The sequence below is a fragment of the Athene cunicularia genome (assembly GCF_003259725.1).
Source record: "Athene cunicularia isolate RWA chromosome 2 unlocalized genomic scaffold, athCun1 chr2_part1, whole genome shotgun sequence".
NCBI classification, from domain to species: Eukaryota; Metazoa; Chordata; class Aves; order Strigiformes; family Strigidae; genus Athene; species Athene cunicularia.
Window position 1 is genome coordinate 32,745,686 of NW_020799095.1, and position 22,109 is coordinate 32,767,794.

The window sequence follows — 22,109 nt, forward strand, 5'->3', positions numbered from 1 at the left end:
ATGATAAGCTACTTTCTTATTACCTAGATAGACCTAGATTCTGTCCTCAATCTGCTTCCAGATTGAAATTAGCATGAGAACCCATGGGTTCCCAGGGAATTCAACTCTTACGAGCAGATTAGTCCCGTGGCAGCCTTCTTAGTCCTGTTTGGTAGCTAGTCCTTGCTAGCAGCACAAAAGTAACACATCTGGGACAAATCTGAATATGCTATTTTCAAAGAGAACATCTGGGTTCCATGTTTTGTGTTCTGTAAGTACAGAACCTTCCATGTCACATTTCTCCTAATTAGTGTCTTTTGTGGCATTTTACAGACTTGTAAAGATGCAAGGTTAATGATCTGGTTAAAAAAAAAAAAGGGGGGGGGGCGGGGGGGCCCCCCCCCCCTCAAAATTCTAAACCACTAACAGTAGTTGGTCCTACTTGTTGGTTCTAGAGTACTCTTACAGTTTCTTCTGACTGATTGAATTTTTCTACTAATGGACTTTTAGCTCCTACACTGCATTGTAACCTATATACTGAATGTTAGTAAATATTTTAGATTTACCTAAACATTCACACTCAAAGTTATTACCTCTCAAATCAGTTCTGCAAATCTATTTCAACATGCATTTGTGATGACAGAAACCAAGTACTGGAATTGTCTAATCATCCTTAAAATTACATATTATCTAAGCACAACATACGTATGAAAATAAGAGTCTTGGTGTCTACATTTCATAGATAAATTTGAAGTAATGTACAGAGAAACAGAAATATACAGTACTGCATATTCTTCAAACCCTTCTTAATTAAACAAAAATTTTCTTAGCAAATATATTCTGCTACATATGCTTTTGCATACAAGGCATTTTCTGGACAAAATAAGTACAGCAAACATAGTTTGGTTTTCATCTACTGCTCATTAAGAGAGAGGAGTATTTATCCTTGTAAATCTTGAGAAACAAGTGTAGGAGTCACTTAGGAAAAAAGCTAATTTACAGAAATAAAATAATTATTTGAGATCTAGAACCATTGGGGAGTTTTCCTCGTATTTTTAACTAATTGGTAAATATGCATGAGCATTTTAAGAACATACTTAGGACCTATGTAGTTACAAGGTTGGATTCTGTTCCTTTGTCCTTAGACAAATACTTTGACAAATCCAACCTGCTTTACTTTTCCTCTCTACACTCAGTTCTAAAGTGTTCACTACTATTACACAGAATCACAGAATCAGGCAAGTCTGAATATTTTTGTTGCCCTTATGTGCGGTGCATGTACTCAAAGGATTAAAAAAAAAATCCATTCAATGGATAATACAGTTAGATTCATTTGACACATCAAATCTAAATGGAAAAGTATATCTTTGTTATATTCCTACAATGACTGAAAATCTAAATGACAAAAAGATTCAAACAACTTGCCGAGCTGATATTGTCTTGATTCTTCTTGACTCTCTCTATCTCAGGAGTGACACTCACAGCAGTAGCTTTTCCAGGCTGCTCTCTGTAGTGAACCTATTATTTAACAGAATAAAACGATACATACTGTTTCACCTAAAGCAGTATCACACTGTATTACATTAAAATGTATGATTTAAAAGGTCATCCAGGAAACAACTGAAAAGCTAAAATGCATTTGAAGTTTATTAACACTTATAAAACTTGATTTTTGAAACATAACCCTGAATTCCTTCTGTACAGTTTTCTTACTAATGCACTTCTGTGGATATATACACACATATGAACACATCTTGACATTTACCAACTGGTCTTTGGCTGTATAGAGAAATATCTTTTCTTTGAAATGAGGTAAGCCATAAATAATGCTGTAAAGTCAAGCAGAACAAATGAAAAAATTTAATTTTAGCAGTGCCCACTGTAAATGTAATTTGTCCAGACATAGAGATTCCATAAGGATACCATCCATGTTTTAACTTTTACACTCTATATATTGAAAGGTGATTAAACACAGGGGGTGCAACACATCAGACAACTGCCAATTAAATCCAACTGAATAAATTTCACCATGTGTTTACTTAAATGTACTGCAGGAATATCCCCTCTATCACTTTTTAACAAAATACACTTGTAGCAATGCTGCATTAACCAAATGCACACTCAAGGCACAATCTGTATCTAAAGAGGATAAAGGATTGGATGTGACACTGACACATCAATCAGTCTAATGTTAACCCTGGCCCCAAATACTGGGAAGTTAGATATGATATACATTTAGGAAATAATTAGAGATTCTTGCATGATTTATGCCAATCCATATAGTTTTATGTAAAATAAATGTTTCCATACAAACTTGGGTTTTTTTAAATAAGCCCTTGGGTTTGCATGGCAAGGATAACTGTGCTGATACTTTATACTCTTAATTCTGCAGTGCACTGTGGCATTAATATACATATCGTTCAAGCAATTGTCTTACCACACAACACAGTTTTGGTCTGTACACATCAATATATTCCAACTGAAAAACCAACACCTTATAAAACTGATGGTAAACTATCAAATGGATTAAATTTGCAAACTGACATTTGTAGATAAAATGATTGTTCAAGACTTAATGCTTCTAGAAATGACTGAAGTTAAAGCATCTTCACCTAAAGCTATTCCAGTGACCTGAAAGAGAATTTAATCTTTCCAATGAAATCTGCACCACACAAAAATTGGTGAAAGGTAAACAACGATGTGAGAGCAACTACACAGACTTGCTTGAATCACTTGGGAAAACAGGTTTGTTTAAACAGCGTGCATTTTAGAAGAGCTAGATGTATCAACATAAATCCAGGCATAAATAGCATACACTTAAGTTACAGTGACAGTATTCTTGAAAACTGGAACTCTGTATTAATTTGGGGAACATGGCAGAAAACACTCCAGGGAAACACTGTAGAGCTATTTGTAGGCCCATGAAATACAGCTGCTGATGGCAGTTTCCAGTGAGAAGAATGGCTGGTCTCTCAAAGACTTATTAACAAAGTACAACTTAAGCAATGCAGGAAGGCAGCAGTATGCTCCAAAGCCCTTATGTTCTTTCCCATGCCCCTGCAAACAGTATGATCTTTTTAATGGTTATGTCAGCCATTAAATACTAAACTCTGATAGGAATGCTACTGGGGTACCAGAAAGAAACAGGTAAGAGAGCTGGAGTTTGAGTACAACTGTAGCCATTTTTTTACAAAGCAAAGAAAAAAGCTGGAAAAGGATATTCTGGTTTTAAAAAAAAAAAAAAAAAAAAAATATTCTGCAAATATCCAAGACAGAGAATAACATTTCAAAATACTGCAGCCATTTCTTTAATCAAATAAGTAATTCCGTTACCGAGCCTGCACCTAACTAAAGAAAAGACAGAGCTTCTGGAGGCAGAATTTTGTACTCATCCTCTGCACCCAAAAATTATACAAAGGATTAAATGAGAGCAACTTCCCATGCTGACATTCTCTTGATTCCTCTTGACTCTTTCAATCTCAGGGGTGACACTCACAGGCGTAGCTTTGCAGAGTTGTTCTTTATACTGAACCTAGCAAACATGGCAGAAGATATTACACAGAGCCAAGTAAAAGAAATACAACAGTGTGTTAGACATCATTAAAAGAGCATACTGCATTTGGATGCAAAGTACCGTTCCTTAATAAACACCCATAACTTTCAACACGATACTTAGTACTTACCCTCTTGCAGTTCTTCTATTTCAGACACAGATAATTCATATTTCAACAGGAATACTTCACTCTCATTGATGTTAATCAAAGTGCAAGGCTAAGGAGTTATCACTGATTAAATTAGTCTTTGTGGACAAACAGGAACAAGCACAAACACCACAGACATATTCACTGAGGCACAAACACATTTAATACAGCGAGAGAGAAAAGTGTCCAAGCAATGAAAATGGGGCACACATTGCTAATATTCTTCTGGTTTTCCTTAACTCTCCTTAATTCGGGTGGATCAGAAATAGTTGTGGCATGCTGAATTTCTTCCTTGTATTTAATCTGCACAACAAATATTACAAAGTATTAGCAATTTAAAGAAGATACAGACAAGCACTGAAACACAAGAAACATTTTGTAATCTCTCCCTTACACATACTGCACAGCTAGGTCACACTTATCAACACTATTGGCTTAAAAAAGAACAGTTATATTTAATTTCTGAAACAGGCTGCTAGGGTCTCCAATGCATCTTGTTTGATATAATGCAGCAGAGAGTGCATACAACAAGCCTAGCATCCTGAAACTCTCAGAGTGGGAATATATATCACATGGGCTTGTGGCTCTCTTCATCATATCTGAGTGGGATTCTGGCTTTCTTCATCATAACTGGAATGCTGCATATACTACTTGGTGATCTGAATCACTCTGACTGTGACTCGTCTAGCTGTTATCTTGCTATGGAGTCTACCAGTCCATTTCAGAAACCAAACATTTCACAGATGTGTTCTGAAAAGGGTGGATGACTTCAAAAGTCTCATCCAAGTTCTCTAAAAACACACACAGACGCATCAAGGGAAAATGCAGCTGTTTGGATGGATGATGACTTTGAAGATGCTGTCAGGTATTTACTGTTGCTTTTGCCACATTTAATCTCTTCTAAACAGCAGTATGTTTGGATATGGTAGACTGTATAATTCTAAAGATGCGCAGAACTATAATTTCTTCAATTATACACTGTATGTACCAAAACCAGGATTCAACTTAATGAGAAAGAACTGTAAGGTTAAATGGATGTGGTACTAAAAAGAAAAGCATCATATTTTCTGTTTTTTCATATGCTGTCCAAAAGGGTCATCTTGGACAAATCTGTGCATTGTCTTTGTCCTGCTGTCTGTTATTAAATACCTGTCCAGTATTCAGCACCTTCAATTTCAAATCTCTTATGCAGCTGTAAAGCAAATACTTGTAGACCATTCTATCCATAACAGTGACATGGCATGCCTTCTTTTTCTTTACAATGGTAACAGAACAGCAAAATTAACAAAAGCATTCAAAATTGTGTGTATGGTGATACATAATAGTTGGAAACATCTTTCATTAGCAAGACTTAATGAAGGAAGAGTAGTTTTAAGAACCAGGGAATAGCACAATGAATCAATCTGTACAGCTTCATGTTAATGTGCCATAGAAAACTTCTATTAAATACATTTTAACCCTGCAAAATTGAGGACTCAGAAATCAGAAACAACAAAATTAAATGTAACCTTAGTTTTGTCCCTTGTACAAGTATGCTCCATGTGCAGCTTTTAATATATTTTATAGTACTTCATTCTTTTTCTCTTTGTTTTATAATCTTTATTTATTACCAAAAGCTGTTTTTTTCAAGAGAATTCTGCCTCATCTATTACACGTAATCAATGATCTTTACTTAGCAAGTAGTTTGCATGATGACCATGACTAGTATTTTTTTTCTTTAAGAATCCTGCTTTGATGACTGAATTACTGATTTCTTCAGGAATTTTCCTGTGTTGCTACTCGCTAAAGCATCTCAGTTTTTCACACACGTTAATTCACTAATTTTGCTGTGAAATGAGGAAAAAGGGAATTGTGACAAGGAAAAGTACTGTTTTTACTAGAGAGCACAGACAAGTAACAGCTAATCTGGCTACATCATTTTAGAAAACACAGAATTATACAGCACCTGCATTCAGATGAGAATTCCCACTGAACTGTATTTTGCAAAATAGAAAACCAGAGCAGGTTTGCCTCCGTGGCAAAGTATAAAATCATATACTTTGGCAATGGATCATCAGGTCTAGACACAGGGACTTGAACTTGGGTTCTTGCTTTTGAGTACTGACTTAGTGATCTTAATAATACTCCCTAAGGGTACCTCTTGGGAGAGCTATTTCTTATGATTTAAGACAACGTACCTTTGTGTGCCTTCATCTTAAGCCCCTTGTGGTTTGTTTAGAAGTGCATAAACCCATGAGATCATAGTTTGTTACCTCCGTGAGCACCATCATTAAAGAAAACAAAATATCTGACCAAGGGTATCTCAGATACATGCTGACAACGAGGGAGTGATGAGTCTAAATGACCTTGGGTTCTGTTTCAGCTCTTCTGGAAGGAAGCACCTAAGCACAGGAGCACGTTACTCTGCCAATCTTTCCCCACACCTGGCCTATCCACTTTGACCAAGCCTTTCTACACTTTCAGTTCCTCACCCCTGGCCTCTTTTTTCCCAAAATCCACCGTACCAAATGTCACTTAGTAGATAATTGTCAACTCCCTTCTCTAAGACATAGTACTTCTGGAGATTGCCAAATTTTTTAACGCAGACAAAACAAACTTGTTTTTCTCTAAGCTCATACTTGGAAGCTGCTTTGGCTGAAATTTATAAATAAATAAATAAATAGAACAAAAAAAAGCCCGAAGCACAGACCAGGAATGGAAAATTTCAGTTCAGACAGTTTAGGACTGGCAGAAGTACTAAACCACCAGAAAAAGGGGTCTTTTAATAGAGACTATTAGGTAAGCTTAAGAATTGGCAATGCTACTAGTCCTTAAAGTGCTTCAAAATGTCCATTTACTGAGTTTTAATCAGACTCCAGCTTTGTGGTGTTGACTGTCATATCGCAGAGGTTTCCTCATGGATTTCACACTAACAAAAATAAAACTGTAATATTCCCCCAAAAGTCTTCTTCCCAGTGTTGTGTCCAGCCCTGCTTGTCCCTCAATATAAACAAGGGGGTTTTTTAAATTCTTAGTTATTTGTAGCTTCTCGGTTCAGATTCTGTTACAGTCCATGGGTCTGATCTTTGCTTTTAAAGTTCTGTAATATCTTCACTTCAACTGTTTGTGAGACTGCTTCTTCCAAACCAATCATCACAACAGGTGAGATGACCTCAACCCCCTTGGCTGTCACCACTTTGGTTTTTAGGATTTGAAAACAGACTGTTCTGATCTTTGTCTCCAATATATGTCATCTGCAAGAATATGATCACTTTCAGAACATGATGCAATGGACTTTTTTTGCATGGTTTGGTTGCACAATGAGTGTTATTTTGTTTTGGGTGTTCTGGCTATTTTTTCACTGCGGATGTGCTTAACATTCCATAGTTTCATTTAACTCAGCAAATATATAGTTTTAAAGCTGTCCTAAGTTCTTCTGGCTAAATTCAAAGATAAGTGTAAAATGTTTAATGGAGTCAAAATTGATGTAATTTACCCCTCCTGTGGGACTCCTGTAAATTATACAATATAATTTCCCTCTTACTGACATATAATTTAAAACTTTATTGCACATTGCCTTGAAATTTGGCATTCTACACTTCTAAAAATTATTACACAAGATTTAAGTAATCTCGAGTACACTACATGTAATAAAATATTTTTTGTAAAATTTTAACTCTGTTCACAGACTAGCAGTGTAAAGGCCATGCTAGTTACATCATAAAACTAAACCACTAATGCATTTTGTGTTTCTCTTGATAAGCTTTTGTTCAAGCGTGTTTACTAGCGCACTGATTCACATTTCATTTTCCCCTCTTCACCACTGTTTAGGATTTCTAAAACAGCAAGAGCAACGTACGCTATCTTTTCATTTCACTTTGAAAGGTATTGAGAAAAAACAGTAGACTAAGACTTCTAATAAGTGCATGCACATGTGTGTGACCACTCTGAAAAAAAATGTCCATGGTAACTGGAAATCATATAGGTAACAGAAGACTAGGTTTTGTTTCTAGAACACCAGTACAAAAAAAAACCAACAACAAAAAACCCCAAAACAATTAAAAAAACCCACCCTCGAATCAAGAAAACTACAGCTTCCCAGCCAGAAACAGTTTTTCGGGATTTTAGGACACATGATAGCCTGCACTGAATCTTCAAATTCAACTGTGACTCAAAATGACAACATGAAAAGTGATGGATGAAACCAGAGAAAAATTCCAAGGAAAATAGATTTCCAAAATTTTGTGGAAATTCCCTACCTGACCTTACTTTGGTGGGAAATGTAGTGTTTAACACTACTCAGTAAACAAGGACATTCTAGTAGAATAGGTGTCGAGAGTCCCTAATTTGGATTTCAACTAGTATTTAAACACAATCTAGTATCACATCTACACATTATTTTCAAACTTTATTTTTTAAAAAAGCATCTAATCATCAGAAAAGTCATATCACAAACATAAAAATGGCCCCAAACAACTCCACAAAAAAAATTCCAAATGAGTGAACAATGAAGCTACAAGTGTTTTCTTGTTTGGCAGTCACTTTCGTTTCTTTCCAAGTTTTGCCATGTATTTATCAGAAGATCATATTCTACTTGTAGTAAACTCTCATTATGATATTTTATTTTTAGTTGCTCATTAAAGTCCAAAGTCATTGGGCATCAATTCAGAACCAGTCTCATCAGATCCACAGATCAACTTGTCACCAGCATGTAAAGAGGCACAAACTTTCCACCTTTTCACATAGCTCGAGTTGGGAAATAATTTTACTCTTCTTGAAGTGCAAACTATACCAACCCCTATGTAATACATGCAGACTCTTCAGGAACTTTACGGATTTTCTTTTTCGTGTTATGATATTTTTCTAAATTGCAAATGACAGACTTAACAGAAGTTGTAATATCAGGAAATACATTTCATGTTTCTCAATTTTAAAAGAAAAAACTCTTTCCTCAAATATTTAAAGTTCTTCCTATCTTTCATGATGCTTCAATTTACTAGACTAGAGTGGATCTCTAACTCTTCTAGAATGGAGTTCTATATACAAAATCCAGTGGAGTAGTATTTGTGATATGAAAATGTAGACTGTCTAGTAAACAAGAGGGAAAAATATTTCACCGCCATTTACTCACATAAGAATAATTAATGTTAATGACACTTACCGAACTAATATTCTGTTGATTTTTTTTTACTCTTTCAATCTCTGGAGTCTCTTTTACAGCTGTGCCAGCTCCTACTTCATTCTTATAAAACACCTTCATTTCCCCAAAAGAAAAAGTAATTATGAGATTGTTAGCAATGCAAGTACAAGTTCTCATAAAAGGGCTGGGCAAATTTCCAAGTTCTAAATTGGTCTGACTATAAATCTTGCTAAGAAAGCAAATACTTTAATTTTTCATAAATCAGAGCAATTATCAATAACTATAATAACATTCTGTTTGTTTTCAACTGTAATTCAGATAATCTATTATCATCCTTTAGACTGATCTCAAACATTTGTAAGTATTTGTAATGATAGTTTTAATTTTGGAAATATCTTTAAAATTTAATCATAATCTATAAATGTTTACAAACACAACTTTATGTTTAAGTAACCTTATTCATTTCAATGTAATTGAACATGCACGTACATGCAAGATTTGAATTGGTGTTTTAATCTTCAGCTCTTAAAATACTCTGAGAACTGAACAGATATTATTTGTAATTTAGCAAACTGGAAAATTGACATATTCATGACAAATAACCAGAACAGCCAGAACTACAATCCAAGTCACACATTTTTTTTACTTCTGGGTTCAAGCCAGAAAGCTGAGGACTGCATTTAAAAACAAGCTCACTTCTGAAAAGACACACATGCTGTTTATATAATTCTCTTCTCTATTTCAATTGCTTCAGTAAAGGATAAAACACAAAGTGCATCAGTAGAATCAATCATTCAAAGTTACTGGAAGAGACAGTAGATAACTGCTCCACAAATTCCAAATGTGGCTATAATTTAAATAACCATGGAGCACCAGTTCACTCTGCAAAACTCCCAAAGCAGTTTTATTTGAATTTCAGTATTTGGTGTCACAGCTGTTGCCATTCCAGTTAAGTATTTCCAGGTTGACAGTGTGAAAACAAGCCTCATCTTGGAGTTTGTAAAATAAATCTTTAACATTTAGTATTTCTGTCTTTCTTAAACCATTATTTTTTTCCTATCAATAAACTTTAAACATAAAACATCATTCTTGATGCATTTCTCCTACTTCCTTGAAGTCCTCTGTAACCTCGGGTGACTAGTACTGTCAAATATTCTGGAGAAGAGTGAATTATTTATGTCCACAACTCATTTTTTAAATATCCAGAAAAGCTTTAACAATTTAGAACTTTATTTTACCATGTGAGAACTTGAGTAAGAACTTGAAAATTCTTCTGCACCAACATGTCAGTACAAGATAGAAAGATTTACATAGTGGACTGAACTAAAATATACCTTTCTCCTCTACCAAGGTCAATGTGGTAAAAAATGTGGGAGCTAGGAATTTTTCTATGAAAGAGATGACTGTGCAGTAAATCTCCTATTGTAAATCATCTGCCAAATGAGCTAGTGAGCTAAAAGCAGCACTGCTCTTATCTGCAGAGCTAGTCACTTTTTTTTTTCCTTAAGGCAGGAAAATATTTGAGACAAAATCTAAAAATCAGAAGCCTATTAGGGGTCATTAATTTTTTTTTTTACATTGGGGCTGATCCTAGCTATATCTTAACTTAGTAAAAAGAAACTTACTTTTATAATCTAAATTGCACAGAATGCTGAAAGATTAAAACATAGAGAAAGAATAAAAATGATAATTCAATTGCAGCTATAAACTGCTTTCCTACATTTGGAGGATCCAGTTCAGAAACAGAAAAAGCATGATCACAAAATAAAACAAATACAAACCACCTCAAAGACAAAATATTTTTATTTCATATTATCTATCACACTAACAAAGAGGGTAATTGTCAGCCTCAGCACTGAAATCTCAGACTGGCCTAAAGGGCTGCAGGAGATTGAGATGCGCCAGAGGCTTGTCAGGGTTTAATTAAGTAGTGAAAGGTTATTATATGCCTGGTATCTAACTGTTAGTGAGTCCGCACTGCCAGACCCACTGGCCTATTTGAGGACTTCATCAAAAGCTATCAGAGAATGGAGCAGGGAAGAAAGCAGATCAGTAGAGGCTAGCTTCGATCCCCTCTGTTACACGGAGTTTCAGCATAGTATGTTAGGATGTCAGTGACATGAGATACGGTGCTAGTCGCTGTCACACCACGCAGCAGTGCACCACTCAAAACCAAGAGACAACAGACTACAAGAAATAAAATTTGAGCCAGTGGGCTCATCAATATCTCCTATTAGAAAGATGTTGCTTTCAGCTGCTCTCATCTGAAGGAAGAAAAGGAGCAGGTAATGGCTGGAAGACGTTACAAGAGAGACCGCTGTCTAGAGCGGCCTCAGGGACTTCTCCCCGCAGGCTCTTACTCAACTAGGAAAGCTGCAGAGATATGGGATAGCTGCAAGTAAACGCCTCTGAGAGAAACTAATTGATCTTATACTTGCACAGAGTTGGAGAAGCTGAGAATATCTCTAAGTTAAAGAGCATCTGCAACAGGTAATACTGAAATATTTAGCATATTTCTTTCTCACAAATCATTGGCTTTATTAGTATTACTTAGTCTGCCATAAAAAGCAGAGCTAACTTTGGTTCTAGAGGTTATATTTATTTACTCCTCTTCTCTCTTCTCTGTTATAATACAAGCAAAGACAGAATTACAAACAGCAGAATGGGCCCCAAACCAAAATGGAACTGAATGCATCTCAAACTGGGCAGTTTTAGAAATCTAAGCTCATAAGTTCTATTTAGGGATAAACTGAAACATAAATCTAGCGTAAAATTTAAAAATATATCTAGTATAACATAAAATCATTAGACATATACACTTATGAAACCTGATCTATTCTAATTTTATACCCAAATCTTGATGTTCTGTACATATGATAGGAAGCAGATGGAAAATCTATGCACAGTAACAAGCCTTAGATTTTTTTGTCCTTTTAAATAAAGTACTTCCTGGGGCTTGATGGAAAAAAAAAAAAAAAATCTTAATTTAAAAATAACTGTGGCTTGGCAAGGTGGTATAAGTGGTTTAGCAATTCAAAATAACAGTGTCACACCTAGAAAAACTGGGTATTTTTTTTTATTGAAAGAAATGGGTGATAGAGATTTTGCCAGGAAAATTATGCGAATGGTTCAAAGGACATTTACTCATAAGTTCCCTATTTCATGCTGCAGCACAAGAGAGCCTATTTAAACTGAAAAATATCTGAAAAATTGCAAGCAAAGAGAGAAGCACTATTACTCACTGAACTGATGTTTTTCTGAGTGCTTTTTATCCTCTCCATCTCTGGAGTGTCTGGGACAGCAGAATAGTTACAGAGCATCTTCTCTGCTTCATCTTTGTACATTTTCTGAAAAATAATTTTCAAATGTCTATTTCTGACTTTCTTGGGCTCAGAATATCCAAACTGCAACAAAATATGCTTATTGCTGATGAGTCTTAACATCCTTGCACAATATTTATTTCAACCTCTCTCCTCCATGACATTGTTCTCATTGTCTGTGTGAGACACCTGAACACTGTTCCACACTAAATATATACAATATATTCTCATCTATATTATGTATTTTCCCTTCGCTGTCAGGATATACAAAACCTTCTCATTAGGTAATGTAAAAAGACCTTCAAGTAGATGTAAACAATTAAATTCAATTTACATGGCATGACAGGCCTAAATACAAGTAAGAATCAGGCAGTAACACTTTTTGCTACATGTAAATTAATTTAACATGGGTATCCAAGTCTCTACAGACTTAGAGAAGAAGTCTTTTGAGCAATGTGTGTCAAGCACTCATTGTTAGACAGAACTAAAACATCCAGCCCTTGAATGCATACCTACCTGGCTTGCTATTTCTGAAGCCCTTTTGACCCGTTGTATTTCAGGAGTATATGGGCCAACTTGCATTCCTTTTCCTATAATTTCAGTCTCCAGATGCTTTTTATATTCTTTCTGAAGAAAAAAGAAGGAAAAAATACCGTAACTAATTCTACAGTTATTTGTACATGCTACCTTTAAGGCTATTCTGATAGAACTGGTCAAACTTTAAAACAAATTCTTTAATTTCTTTAATTTAATGTTTTGATTGTGCACTGCTTATTCCTTTTAGCCCAAGTATGTTCAAGCAGATTTTATGCTTTTAAAATCTCATTATGTTTTACTTCCATAGTAATCTTAAGAGATTCATTCTATACTCACCTGGCTTACAATTTCAGAAGCCTTTTTGGCTCGTTGTATATCAGGTGTATCTGTGCCCACTTCCATTCCCTTTCCTTTAATTTCATTCTCCAAGTCTTTCTTGTATTCTTTCTGAAAAGGATAACATTGAAAATACTCACATGTCTGACAGCCAAATTATTAAATTGTTCCTACTTTGCGTGATTCCATTGATCATTCTTAAAACACCTAATAACGTTTGATCCAACAGCATTAGCTTTGTACTATCTATCTATGAGATAACTACGCTACAGCTGCTGAACAGTTAAAAATCTGCTTACTTAAAATCTGATGCAGCCTTTCACATCTACCTGCCTTTGCAGCTTTGGCAGACACGTGTAAACAGGACTTTCTCCCTCAGCTGTGCTTTGCAAGACTGGGGTCATAAGGCTTTAGCATCTCTCTAACTCTGTTTATCATTTTTCCCTAACTAAACAAGCAGCTATTTAGATCTAAAAGCAGTAGGGCCCACAGGTACTGAACACAGCCCAGGCCAGGCATGGTTCATGAGGAACAAGCACAACCTGCAAAAGATGACAGAAACATCAAAGTTCTGGGAAGTCTTAACACTCCCCCATATGCTGATTTTGCACCTTTTATACTCTATGCATCTCAACGGATTAAGTATCTGGTGAAAGTTGTGGTATTGCTACTGCCTAAATTGGTCATGACCTGGAATTCTCACTGACAATAATTTTTTGCGTTCTGTCAAATGGAAAGCTTGTATCAGGTACCATACTGACCGTGCTTGCAATTTCAGAAGCTTTCTTGGCTCGTCTTATCTCAGGAGTATCTGGACCAACTTGCATGCCCTTTCCTTTAATTTCCGTTTCCAGGTCTTTTTTGTATTGTTTCTGTGAAGATGAAACTTCATATATTATAGTCACAATAGCCGGAGAGTTACAGGTAGATTTTTGCACAAGAGATCCAGTCTTAAAGAGATCTAATTTTTAAAATTTAGAGTCAATCAAAAATCTCAGGAGTCACAACTCTCAAGACCTGGGGCAATCTTTTGCCAGGAAAACACACAACAAATGACAGGAGAAAAACTTCAGGAGATAGTCACTGAATGTACAAAACTCTACCACTGAATTTTTAATTTGGCAGAGGGTGAGGGGAAATCAGTCCAGACAGCTTGTTACAATTATCCTCTAAAGTAAAGGGGAAATTTAGCTCTGCAGAACATAGTGTAATAAGCTGGTACTTGGTGCCAGCGCCAGCCTAAGTGAAACACATTTTACTTTTAAGAAGATATTTTATTTATGAAAAGACTACATGTTAGAAATTTAATACCACATAGAATTGTTTCCAGTGAACTTGCAGAGCAGGAAGTTGTAATTTATTCATTTAATAGGTCTTTCCTGAACCACAGCCATCAGGCAAGTGGCAGTACTCATCCGTGATTGCTGCTTTTTTCTCGCAGCATAAATTATAAATAACCAATAACCAGAAAACAAAATGAATATTTCATCTTCAGCTTTTCCAAGCAAGGATATATTTCTTGTTCATCAGCAAATTATATTAAAATGTAATACTGAAATACTGTATACAATAGTTGTACTTTTTTCTATTTAATAAAAAATTAAAAGATTCTCAGCCAGTGCTCTTTCTGCTACTATAGTAGTAATCACTCTTTTTCTATTCTAGTTTATCTCTGCCTGTGGAAAACAGGTGTGGGGTTTTTTCCAAATACGTGCATATAATTTTAAAAATTCTTACTTCTCTTGTTAATTATTTCTTAGGTTGAACATTAGTTAGAACGAAGAACAAAAATATCCTTCTGATCACTTACAAGAACAAGAGCAAAATGTCTTTCAGTCTTCCATCTCTGTCTCACTGATGCAGAAATAAATGTGATAAAACAACTCCCTTCTTAACAAACCACAGGTTTTTGCACAAAGTGTAAGTTAACCTGTGAGAAGACATCATCCCTCACTTCCTCTCTGCTAAAGGTGGAATGGCAGACGTCTCCTCCCAGCTTCATATTGTGTAAAACACCAAAGAGAAGAATCCTGGGAGTTACAGCTATATATTTCTGCACTTGTTTACAGTGGTCAGATTGGCCCTATGCATGGCATTCCCTCTGGTTCTTATGGCTATGATGTGTGCAAATAAACATAAATACATATATATATATATATATACACACACACACATTAAATGAATATAAAATATATAAAATAAATATATTAGTCTGAAAGAATGACTCCCGAAGGCATTAAGTGTAGCATCAGCTTTGCCTTCCCTCCTCCTTCCCCACACCATCCAGCCCCACTGCTGCTTCCCAGGCAGCCTGTGCAAGCTCATCCACAGGAGCTGCAGCTGTGCCAGCATCGCAGCTTGCAGCTCTGCTAAGCACACAGGTTTGCCAAGCACACGAGTTCCACAGGTGGGTCTTGAAGAAAAAGTACACAGATCAAGGAGTCTTACAGTTCTGCTCCCAGCCCTTAAATGAGAGTAGGTTGCACACTTATGTGATCCCACATAACCTTCAGAGCAACTTGGACTGACACAGGTAACACCAAAGCTCAGTTCTAAAAATATACTCTGGAAGGAGCCTCCACCTGTCTGTTTGCATTGGATAAACCACAAGCTCAAAAAAAAACATTTCTTCAGGAGCAACTCTACTTTTGGAAAAAGGTTTTCACAAGTAGAATAGTTTGTCTGGATAAAAGATCTTCCCAAGATGCTTTGCAGTCGTTACCAACATTTATTTTTAGATAGCAAGTATGTGATTCAAAAGAGTTCCGAATTATTAAATTGACTTTTCTTTACAAGTCCAGTAACATTTAACTCTTTCCATTACAGTATTAATTACACTAGCTGAACAAATATGGAAAAATGAATCCAGTTTTAAGTTCTGTACCTAATGACCCCACTTAACAATTTCCACTGACCTTTTAATTCCCTGAAAATCTGAAATATTTGTTGTAAGTTGGGTTTTTTTCAGAGCTTTTCTATATTCTTAAAGCAAAACAGAAATAGCCTTAGTTTCAATACTAACATATTCCACTGTAGATTATGTTTTAAAAAAAACAGAGTATTTTCAGTCAAGTATAACAGAGTGAACTTTCTGTGACATCAACAACCTTGACTAGAATAACATACCTCATTTAATATCTGAGCTGCATTTTTCACTCTAATCAAATCTGGTGTATCTTCAAACACTGTCATTCCTTTTCCTTTCATCCATTCTTCCAAATCTTTTCTATACTCTTTCTAAGGATTAAAAAAGAGAGATTTCTCCACTTAATATTGTATGCAAGATCCTGAAAAGAAATGCCACTTATTAAATGTCTGAAGGGTCTCTTTGAAATTTCTACGAAATATGAATTAGCTGAAGTAGAGGTTTCAGAGTTAAAATAGAATTAGAAATTATCAAAAGGTACAATGTTGAAAAAGTTAAAAGGTTTTAATGTAGTAATGTATTTTCCTGTTGTGCTCTACAGCGCTAGCACACTGTTTAGGGGCCTCAGCTGCCTCTCTACAGATATTTTAACTGCAGTAGCATTTGCTTTTACAGACCAATATATGCTGTGCTGCAGTTTTTACCTCTGTTCATCACTAATGGCATCACAATCAGGATGGATGTCCTGAACACTATACTAAGATCTGTTAAAATGACTGGTTGATAAATTAGAATGTAGAAGCAATATTCCTACCATATCACTTCTGTGCCCTTGATGCTGCACTGATATGATATGATATATCAACATTTAGCAACTGCAGCCTCCAGAGTACTCAAATGTTTGGTATAAAATTAAAAGCATGCCCATGGACATTTGGCTCTTTTTCATCTTCCCAATTCATAGAGTGCTGATGTAAGCCTACTGAAGTTCAAGATACTTTAAGTTTTGTAAGGATTTTTAATTGCTCTTCCCATCTTCAGGTGTGGTTTAGCCTTTTTTAAGCAAAGAAACTAGAACAAAATTAAGAAATTATTTTTAGAAGGATTTATGCAGACATGAATTAATACTCCTAATTACATATTAATTTCATAAGTGGCAGTGAGCACCTTTGTCTCTGTATAAGCTCATTATTTAAACAAAAGGAAACCACGTATTTTTAAAGACACTTCATCATGAGCAGCATGTCCTACAACAAGCAAGAAGCAACTTCTATTAATTAATTTAGAAATATTAAATTCAGCTATATTGTGAATGTGGTTCCAGAGAAGAAAGTTAATCTTACTGTTACGCGAAATATTTGCAGAATTCTCTACAGTGGGAAAGCAACAGAATAAGCTGGAACACAGCTGACACCAATTAATTCTTTTGGTAATAACTCCAGGTTCTCCTTGTTTCATGCAGTATCTATCTAAAGTTTATTATGAACCTTCAGGCAAAAATACTGAGCTACATCCTTGACTGTGAAAAAATATATCGCTTTGCTAAATCTTGAAAGATAATGATTAATTTGACCTATGTAGCCTTTGGTTTTGGAATCTGTTCCTTGAATGTGGATATAAAAATCACATGAAATTCATGCAGTTATGCATTAAAATACCATTTCCATTGTCTCATATTCTTCCCCTCTGGCTTACAAGCATGGTTTACTCCTTAACTAATGAGTCATAGAACTTGAGGAGGTAAGAATTAGGGAATATTTTAACATATGTAGTACTATACAGGGAAGTTACACCAAAATTTTCGAAGATTAACATTTACAGCACACCGGCAACTAGGCATGCACTAACCACTTCTGTGGATATCCAGAGTGCAGAAAGATTAACTCAATGAAATGCAAGCATTTGCATTTTTCCCCAGTCAGTAGGCATACATGGGACATGCACACACAGAATGCTACTGCACAAACTAGACCTAGCTTCAGACTTTTCTACCTGACAGACAGGCTTATTGGAAAAAAATATTAATTAGAGGATGAATAATAAAGAAATATCCAAAAAGAAAATATTTTCTTTACCCATATGAGATCTAGCATAAACTGGGGTAAGTTGTTTAAGAACAAGGAAAGAAACAAGGCTCAAGGGTTTTTAATTCTAGCAACCTCAATTCATTCATCTGGGCCACAGCAAAAACATCAATTCTTAATACAATAAATATAAACAAGGTACTGTTGATTCCCAAATTCAAATAGAGGATATCAAGCAGCACTGATATTTCCAACTGTGAATTTTGCTGACACATTTACTTCTAAATTTGGACAAACAGTAAGCCTAACCTACAGACCCAACCAGTATTCAAAACCTAACATAAAATCAGTTTTGAGTAACAATATAAAAAGACTAAAGATAGAAGGATTCTCATTTATGAAAAAAAAGTTATTTAAATTATAATGCCACATACAAGTGAAGAACATTGGACAAATCTTAAAGAAACAATGGGAATACAGAAAACTTGCACATTCTAACAAAATTTGCTTAGTCTATGAATATCACAGCTATATTATGGAATTTCGTTCTTCTTTATTTTCATCAATAACATGTATGACAGATTATTATTTCAACTGTATTAGTTAAAAGTGAATATACACAGCTCAAGGCAACCATATAATCACAACAGACTATCATAAACCTGAAATTATCACTCAAAAGGAAGTACTGCCATCTGGACACCAACAGAAATCCTCCTTTCCACCCCTTCATCTATCTGAAAAGAAAACTCTAGCCCCTCTCCAAAACCCTATCAAACAGATGTCTTTTGCAGCAAGTCTGGAACGTCACCAAATTTAGGCTATTTGAGCCCAAGGGAGGATCAAATTCCAGAACTGAGGCCCTCAGATGGAATGTCCTGCCAACACACCATTTTCTAAGGAGTCATCTGATTTGTTCATTTAACTCCTTTTTTTCTGGTTCAGGAGTGCTGAGCTATCATTTCCTTATGTTCATAAGGAAACTTCAAAAAGTATCTATTCTTACTACAGGACTATCCAAAATATAAAATGACATGCAGCAATTTTTACTCATGAAGTCACTTTTGTATTTAGCTACCAAGTTAATGGTAAATTGTTCACAACTCAATAGCTTGTAGTGATACTGCTTATTGTTCATTTACAACTCTAAAAAAAAAAAAAAATCCTCTACCTCTTTCAGAAGGTTAGTGACTTGTTTTATATGCAAAAACTCTGGGGTCTTGTCTAAATCCATTGTTGGTCTTCCCTTGATCCCTTCTTCAAAATCTTTGCGATATATTTTCTACTGAAGCAAAAACAACAATTAGTGGTACATGCATGTGCATTTCCAATCATATTTCAGAAAGAACATTATGAACAGAGCCAGAAGTGAGCTATGCCATAAATCAGTCATCACATTAATAAGCAACTTTATTACTCATTTAATTACCTGGATTATCTGTACAAGACACACACCATTTAGACAAAAATACATATGTATGATATTTCAAAGAGAATGTTTAACCTGACCTACGAAAGAAACAGTTTGCTTGGTAGAGAAAAGAGAAAACAAATGGCACACAAGGTAACGATTTTAAAGACAAGGAAGCTTCTACCAAGAGGATTAAATCATCTGGTTTTCATGACACAGCAAAAATAATAGAATCAAACTGTAGCAAGGGAGACACAGGGAAATACTCTCTCTTGGGATGGATGGTGAAGTACTGAACTAGACTGCCTGGGAGGTCACGAAATCACCACCACTGGAAGTTTTTAATAAAAAGTTACAAAAATATGGGCTGAGATAGGACAGCTAGTGCTGTTCTGGAGCCTGGGAGCAGTCCTTCCCCCTTATTAAGCTCCCCAAGCTGAATGGGCAAGAGCACACTTCAGTTAACTCACAGTGAAGCTTTGCAGCTTCACTCGCTTCCACCTGAGAACCCTCCCTCATTAAAGATGGAATTAAAGGCAAAAGGTAAAAAAGTTAGTAATCTCCAATTTAGATGATTTCTTGACCTTCTTCTCAATTAAATGACATTACATACAATCTCTGTCTAGTGTTAGCACCAATGTCCTTATGAGAAAAACAAAGTTGAAGAACTGAGCTACAGAATAGCAAAGAGAACTACTCAGTACTAATTCTACCACATCCTCAACTCATAAAACCTTTATGATCTGCTTCATATGTTTTCTTAACCTGAGCACAAGATGCCCGTTAGCTTCTCTGTTGATAATAAATTTTACTAGTTCAAGCACACATTTTTACTAACCTCACTTTGCATCTTTTGAGCCTCCTTTGAAACTTGATACATTGGTGTATCCACAAACTCCAGCATTGATCTGCCTTTAGATTTTTCATAATTCTCTTTGTACTTGACCTAGGAAAATGAAAATAAAGGCTGTTAACAGCTGAGAGATCTGGTTGCTTGCCACAGCAACAGACATACGCTATCTTAGCCATACTCCTTAGAGGTTTTGACTTGGAAGACTCCTCCCAAATTTAACCCATTGGAGCAATAGGGCAGGTAGACAAGGAAACTGTCTTTATTCCTTTGCTTCAAACTGTCAGACCTAAAAATGGTGGACTTTGAAGACATCAGGAGTGAGGCACATCAATCACAATTCTTAAACTAATTGCATGATTTTGGCTGAATAACCTATGTCTGAACAGTTGGCAGCTTTACAATAGGATCCCCTGTCATGTTTCCATTAAACAACACAGTTACTGTAACAACAAAATCTGTTTCACAGCCAGGCCCCACAGGTCTCTCTCCTTCAGGCTCAGGAGCACCATGGTGAAATGCACTCTTGTTTGTATCTGTAGGAGGGAAAAGGGAAGAAAAACTATGGCCTCAGTAGGGTGTGGTCTTGCACCAACATTCCTCTCACAGCTACAGACCTTAAAGCTATCAGCAAAATCACAGTGAAGGACAGAGGGTTAAGACACCAAAGCATAACTTTATGCTAATTTAAAAAGCAAATATGCTTGCTTTGAAACCCAGACAAGCCTTCTGAACTCACTCATTCACACTCTTTTGATTAAGATGGGCAAACACATTACTTATCTCAATCAGTGTGGGGTATGATGAATATTCTATACAAGCCATAAAGGAAAGCAAATAGCTACAAATCAAAGTATGATATTGAGAACGAGTAATGTCATTTTAATTTATTTGTCTCCTCAAAAATAGTGATATCTCTATTTGAGAAAAGTGTTACAAATCTCTTTCCTTGTCAGGCTTCTGCACTAGGTTTGGGTCCTGCAAGAATACTCTCCTTCTCCTCATGGGGTGCTTCTGATTGAATATGCACTGCACATCACTGTAATCTGTCATGCAGTTTTGTGCTTGATTTAATCACTGTTAGAATGCTTCATTTTACTCTTTGCAAAATGTATTTATGATTGCGTATACCCGACTTTGAAGCACTGCATTTTCTTTGTGATGGATTTGTTCAGCTGTATCCAGGGTGAAATGATAGAAGCCCTTGCTTTGCTTAAATGACTTCTTATATTCATACTGAAACAAAAAATATCCAAGAATGTTTTAACAAACAAAATCCAGAAGGTTCTGCAATTTAAATACAATTTAAAATAAATATGGGAGAAAGCATAAAAGAAACTGCATTTTGGGCCTCGAAACTCGGAAGTTCTACTGTCAAATTTGAAATTAAAATATTGTGATGAAATGAAAAAAAGGACATGATAAAAAATAGCGTTTGTATATTCCTCAAGAAAATGCTTGTCCTGCTCATCCAATAGTCAAATGTTTATGTTCACTAGAAAATAAACATTATTGTTTGTAGTTGAAGTGCAAACGAACACATATGATGGTCTGACTTTGCCTCCTAGTGGAAATCATTATAAATGTCACATAGCAAAATCACTTCTGTAGTGAAAACAAATGAAAACTATCTACAGATACTGATTTCATACTTTTAGTCCATTCCTCAACTAATAGAACTACATTTTAAAAATAATCTTATAAAATCAAACGAGCTAAATCTCATAGCCTTTTAGTACACTAACTACAGGCACCAAATTGAGTCTCTTAAATCCTATTTATTCACCCTGTTCCATAAAATGAAACACATCTAAGTTCCCTTTTTTTTAGCCTGTAGTTCATTAGCATCTCAAAGTCTCTACAATAGGAGCAGATTTACAATGCACAAAACAAAAAACTAGCTGCTGTACAAATATCAAAGTTTGAAATTTTTTGTCTCCATAGTTCATGAGAGACTTACATGTAT

At 35.5% G+C, this 22,109-nt stretch overlaps 1 protein-coding gene across 1 annotated transcript in view; it reads right to left on the bottom strand.

Moving 5' to 3' along the window:
* Nucleotides 1-22,109, bottom strand: part of NEBL (nebulette) — a 96,701-nt gene that overhangs the window by 38,220 nt on the left and 36,372 nt on the right. Inside the window, exons 11-22 of the mRNA XM_026842404.1 lie at nucleotides 21,275-21,379; nucleotides 20,132-20,239; nucleotides 19,054-19,164; nucleotides 16,119-16,229; nucleotides 13,754-13,864; nucleotides 12,993-13,103; nucleotides 12,636-12,746; nucleotides 12,042-12,146; nucleotides 8,821-8,913; nucleotides 3,891-3,983; nucleotides 3,419-3,511; nucleotides 1,405-1,497 (exon numbers count right to left, since the gene is read on the bottom strand). Of these exons, the coding sequence (XP_026698205.1) occupies nucleotides 1,405-1,497; nucleotides 3,419-3,511; nucleotides 3,891-3,983; nucleotides 8,821-8,913; nucleotides 12,042-12,146; nucleotides 12,636-12,746; nucleotides 12,993-13,103; nucleotides 13,754-13,864; nucleotides 16,119-16,229; nucleotides 19,054-19,164; nucleotides 20,132-20,239; nucleotides 21,275-21,379 (1,245 nt within the window). The remainder of the gene's footprint in view (nucleotides 1-1,404; nucleotides 1,498-3,418; nucleotides 3,512-3,890; nucleotides 3,984-8,820; nucleotides 8,914-12,041; nucleotides 12,147-12,635; nucleotides 12,747-12,992; nucleotides 13,104-13,753; nucleotides 13,865-16,118; nucleotides 16,230-19,053; nucleotides 19,165-20,131; nucleotides 20,240-21,274; nucleotides 21,380-22,109) is intronic.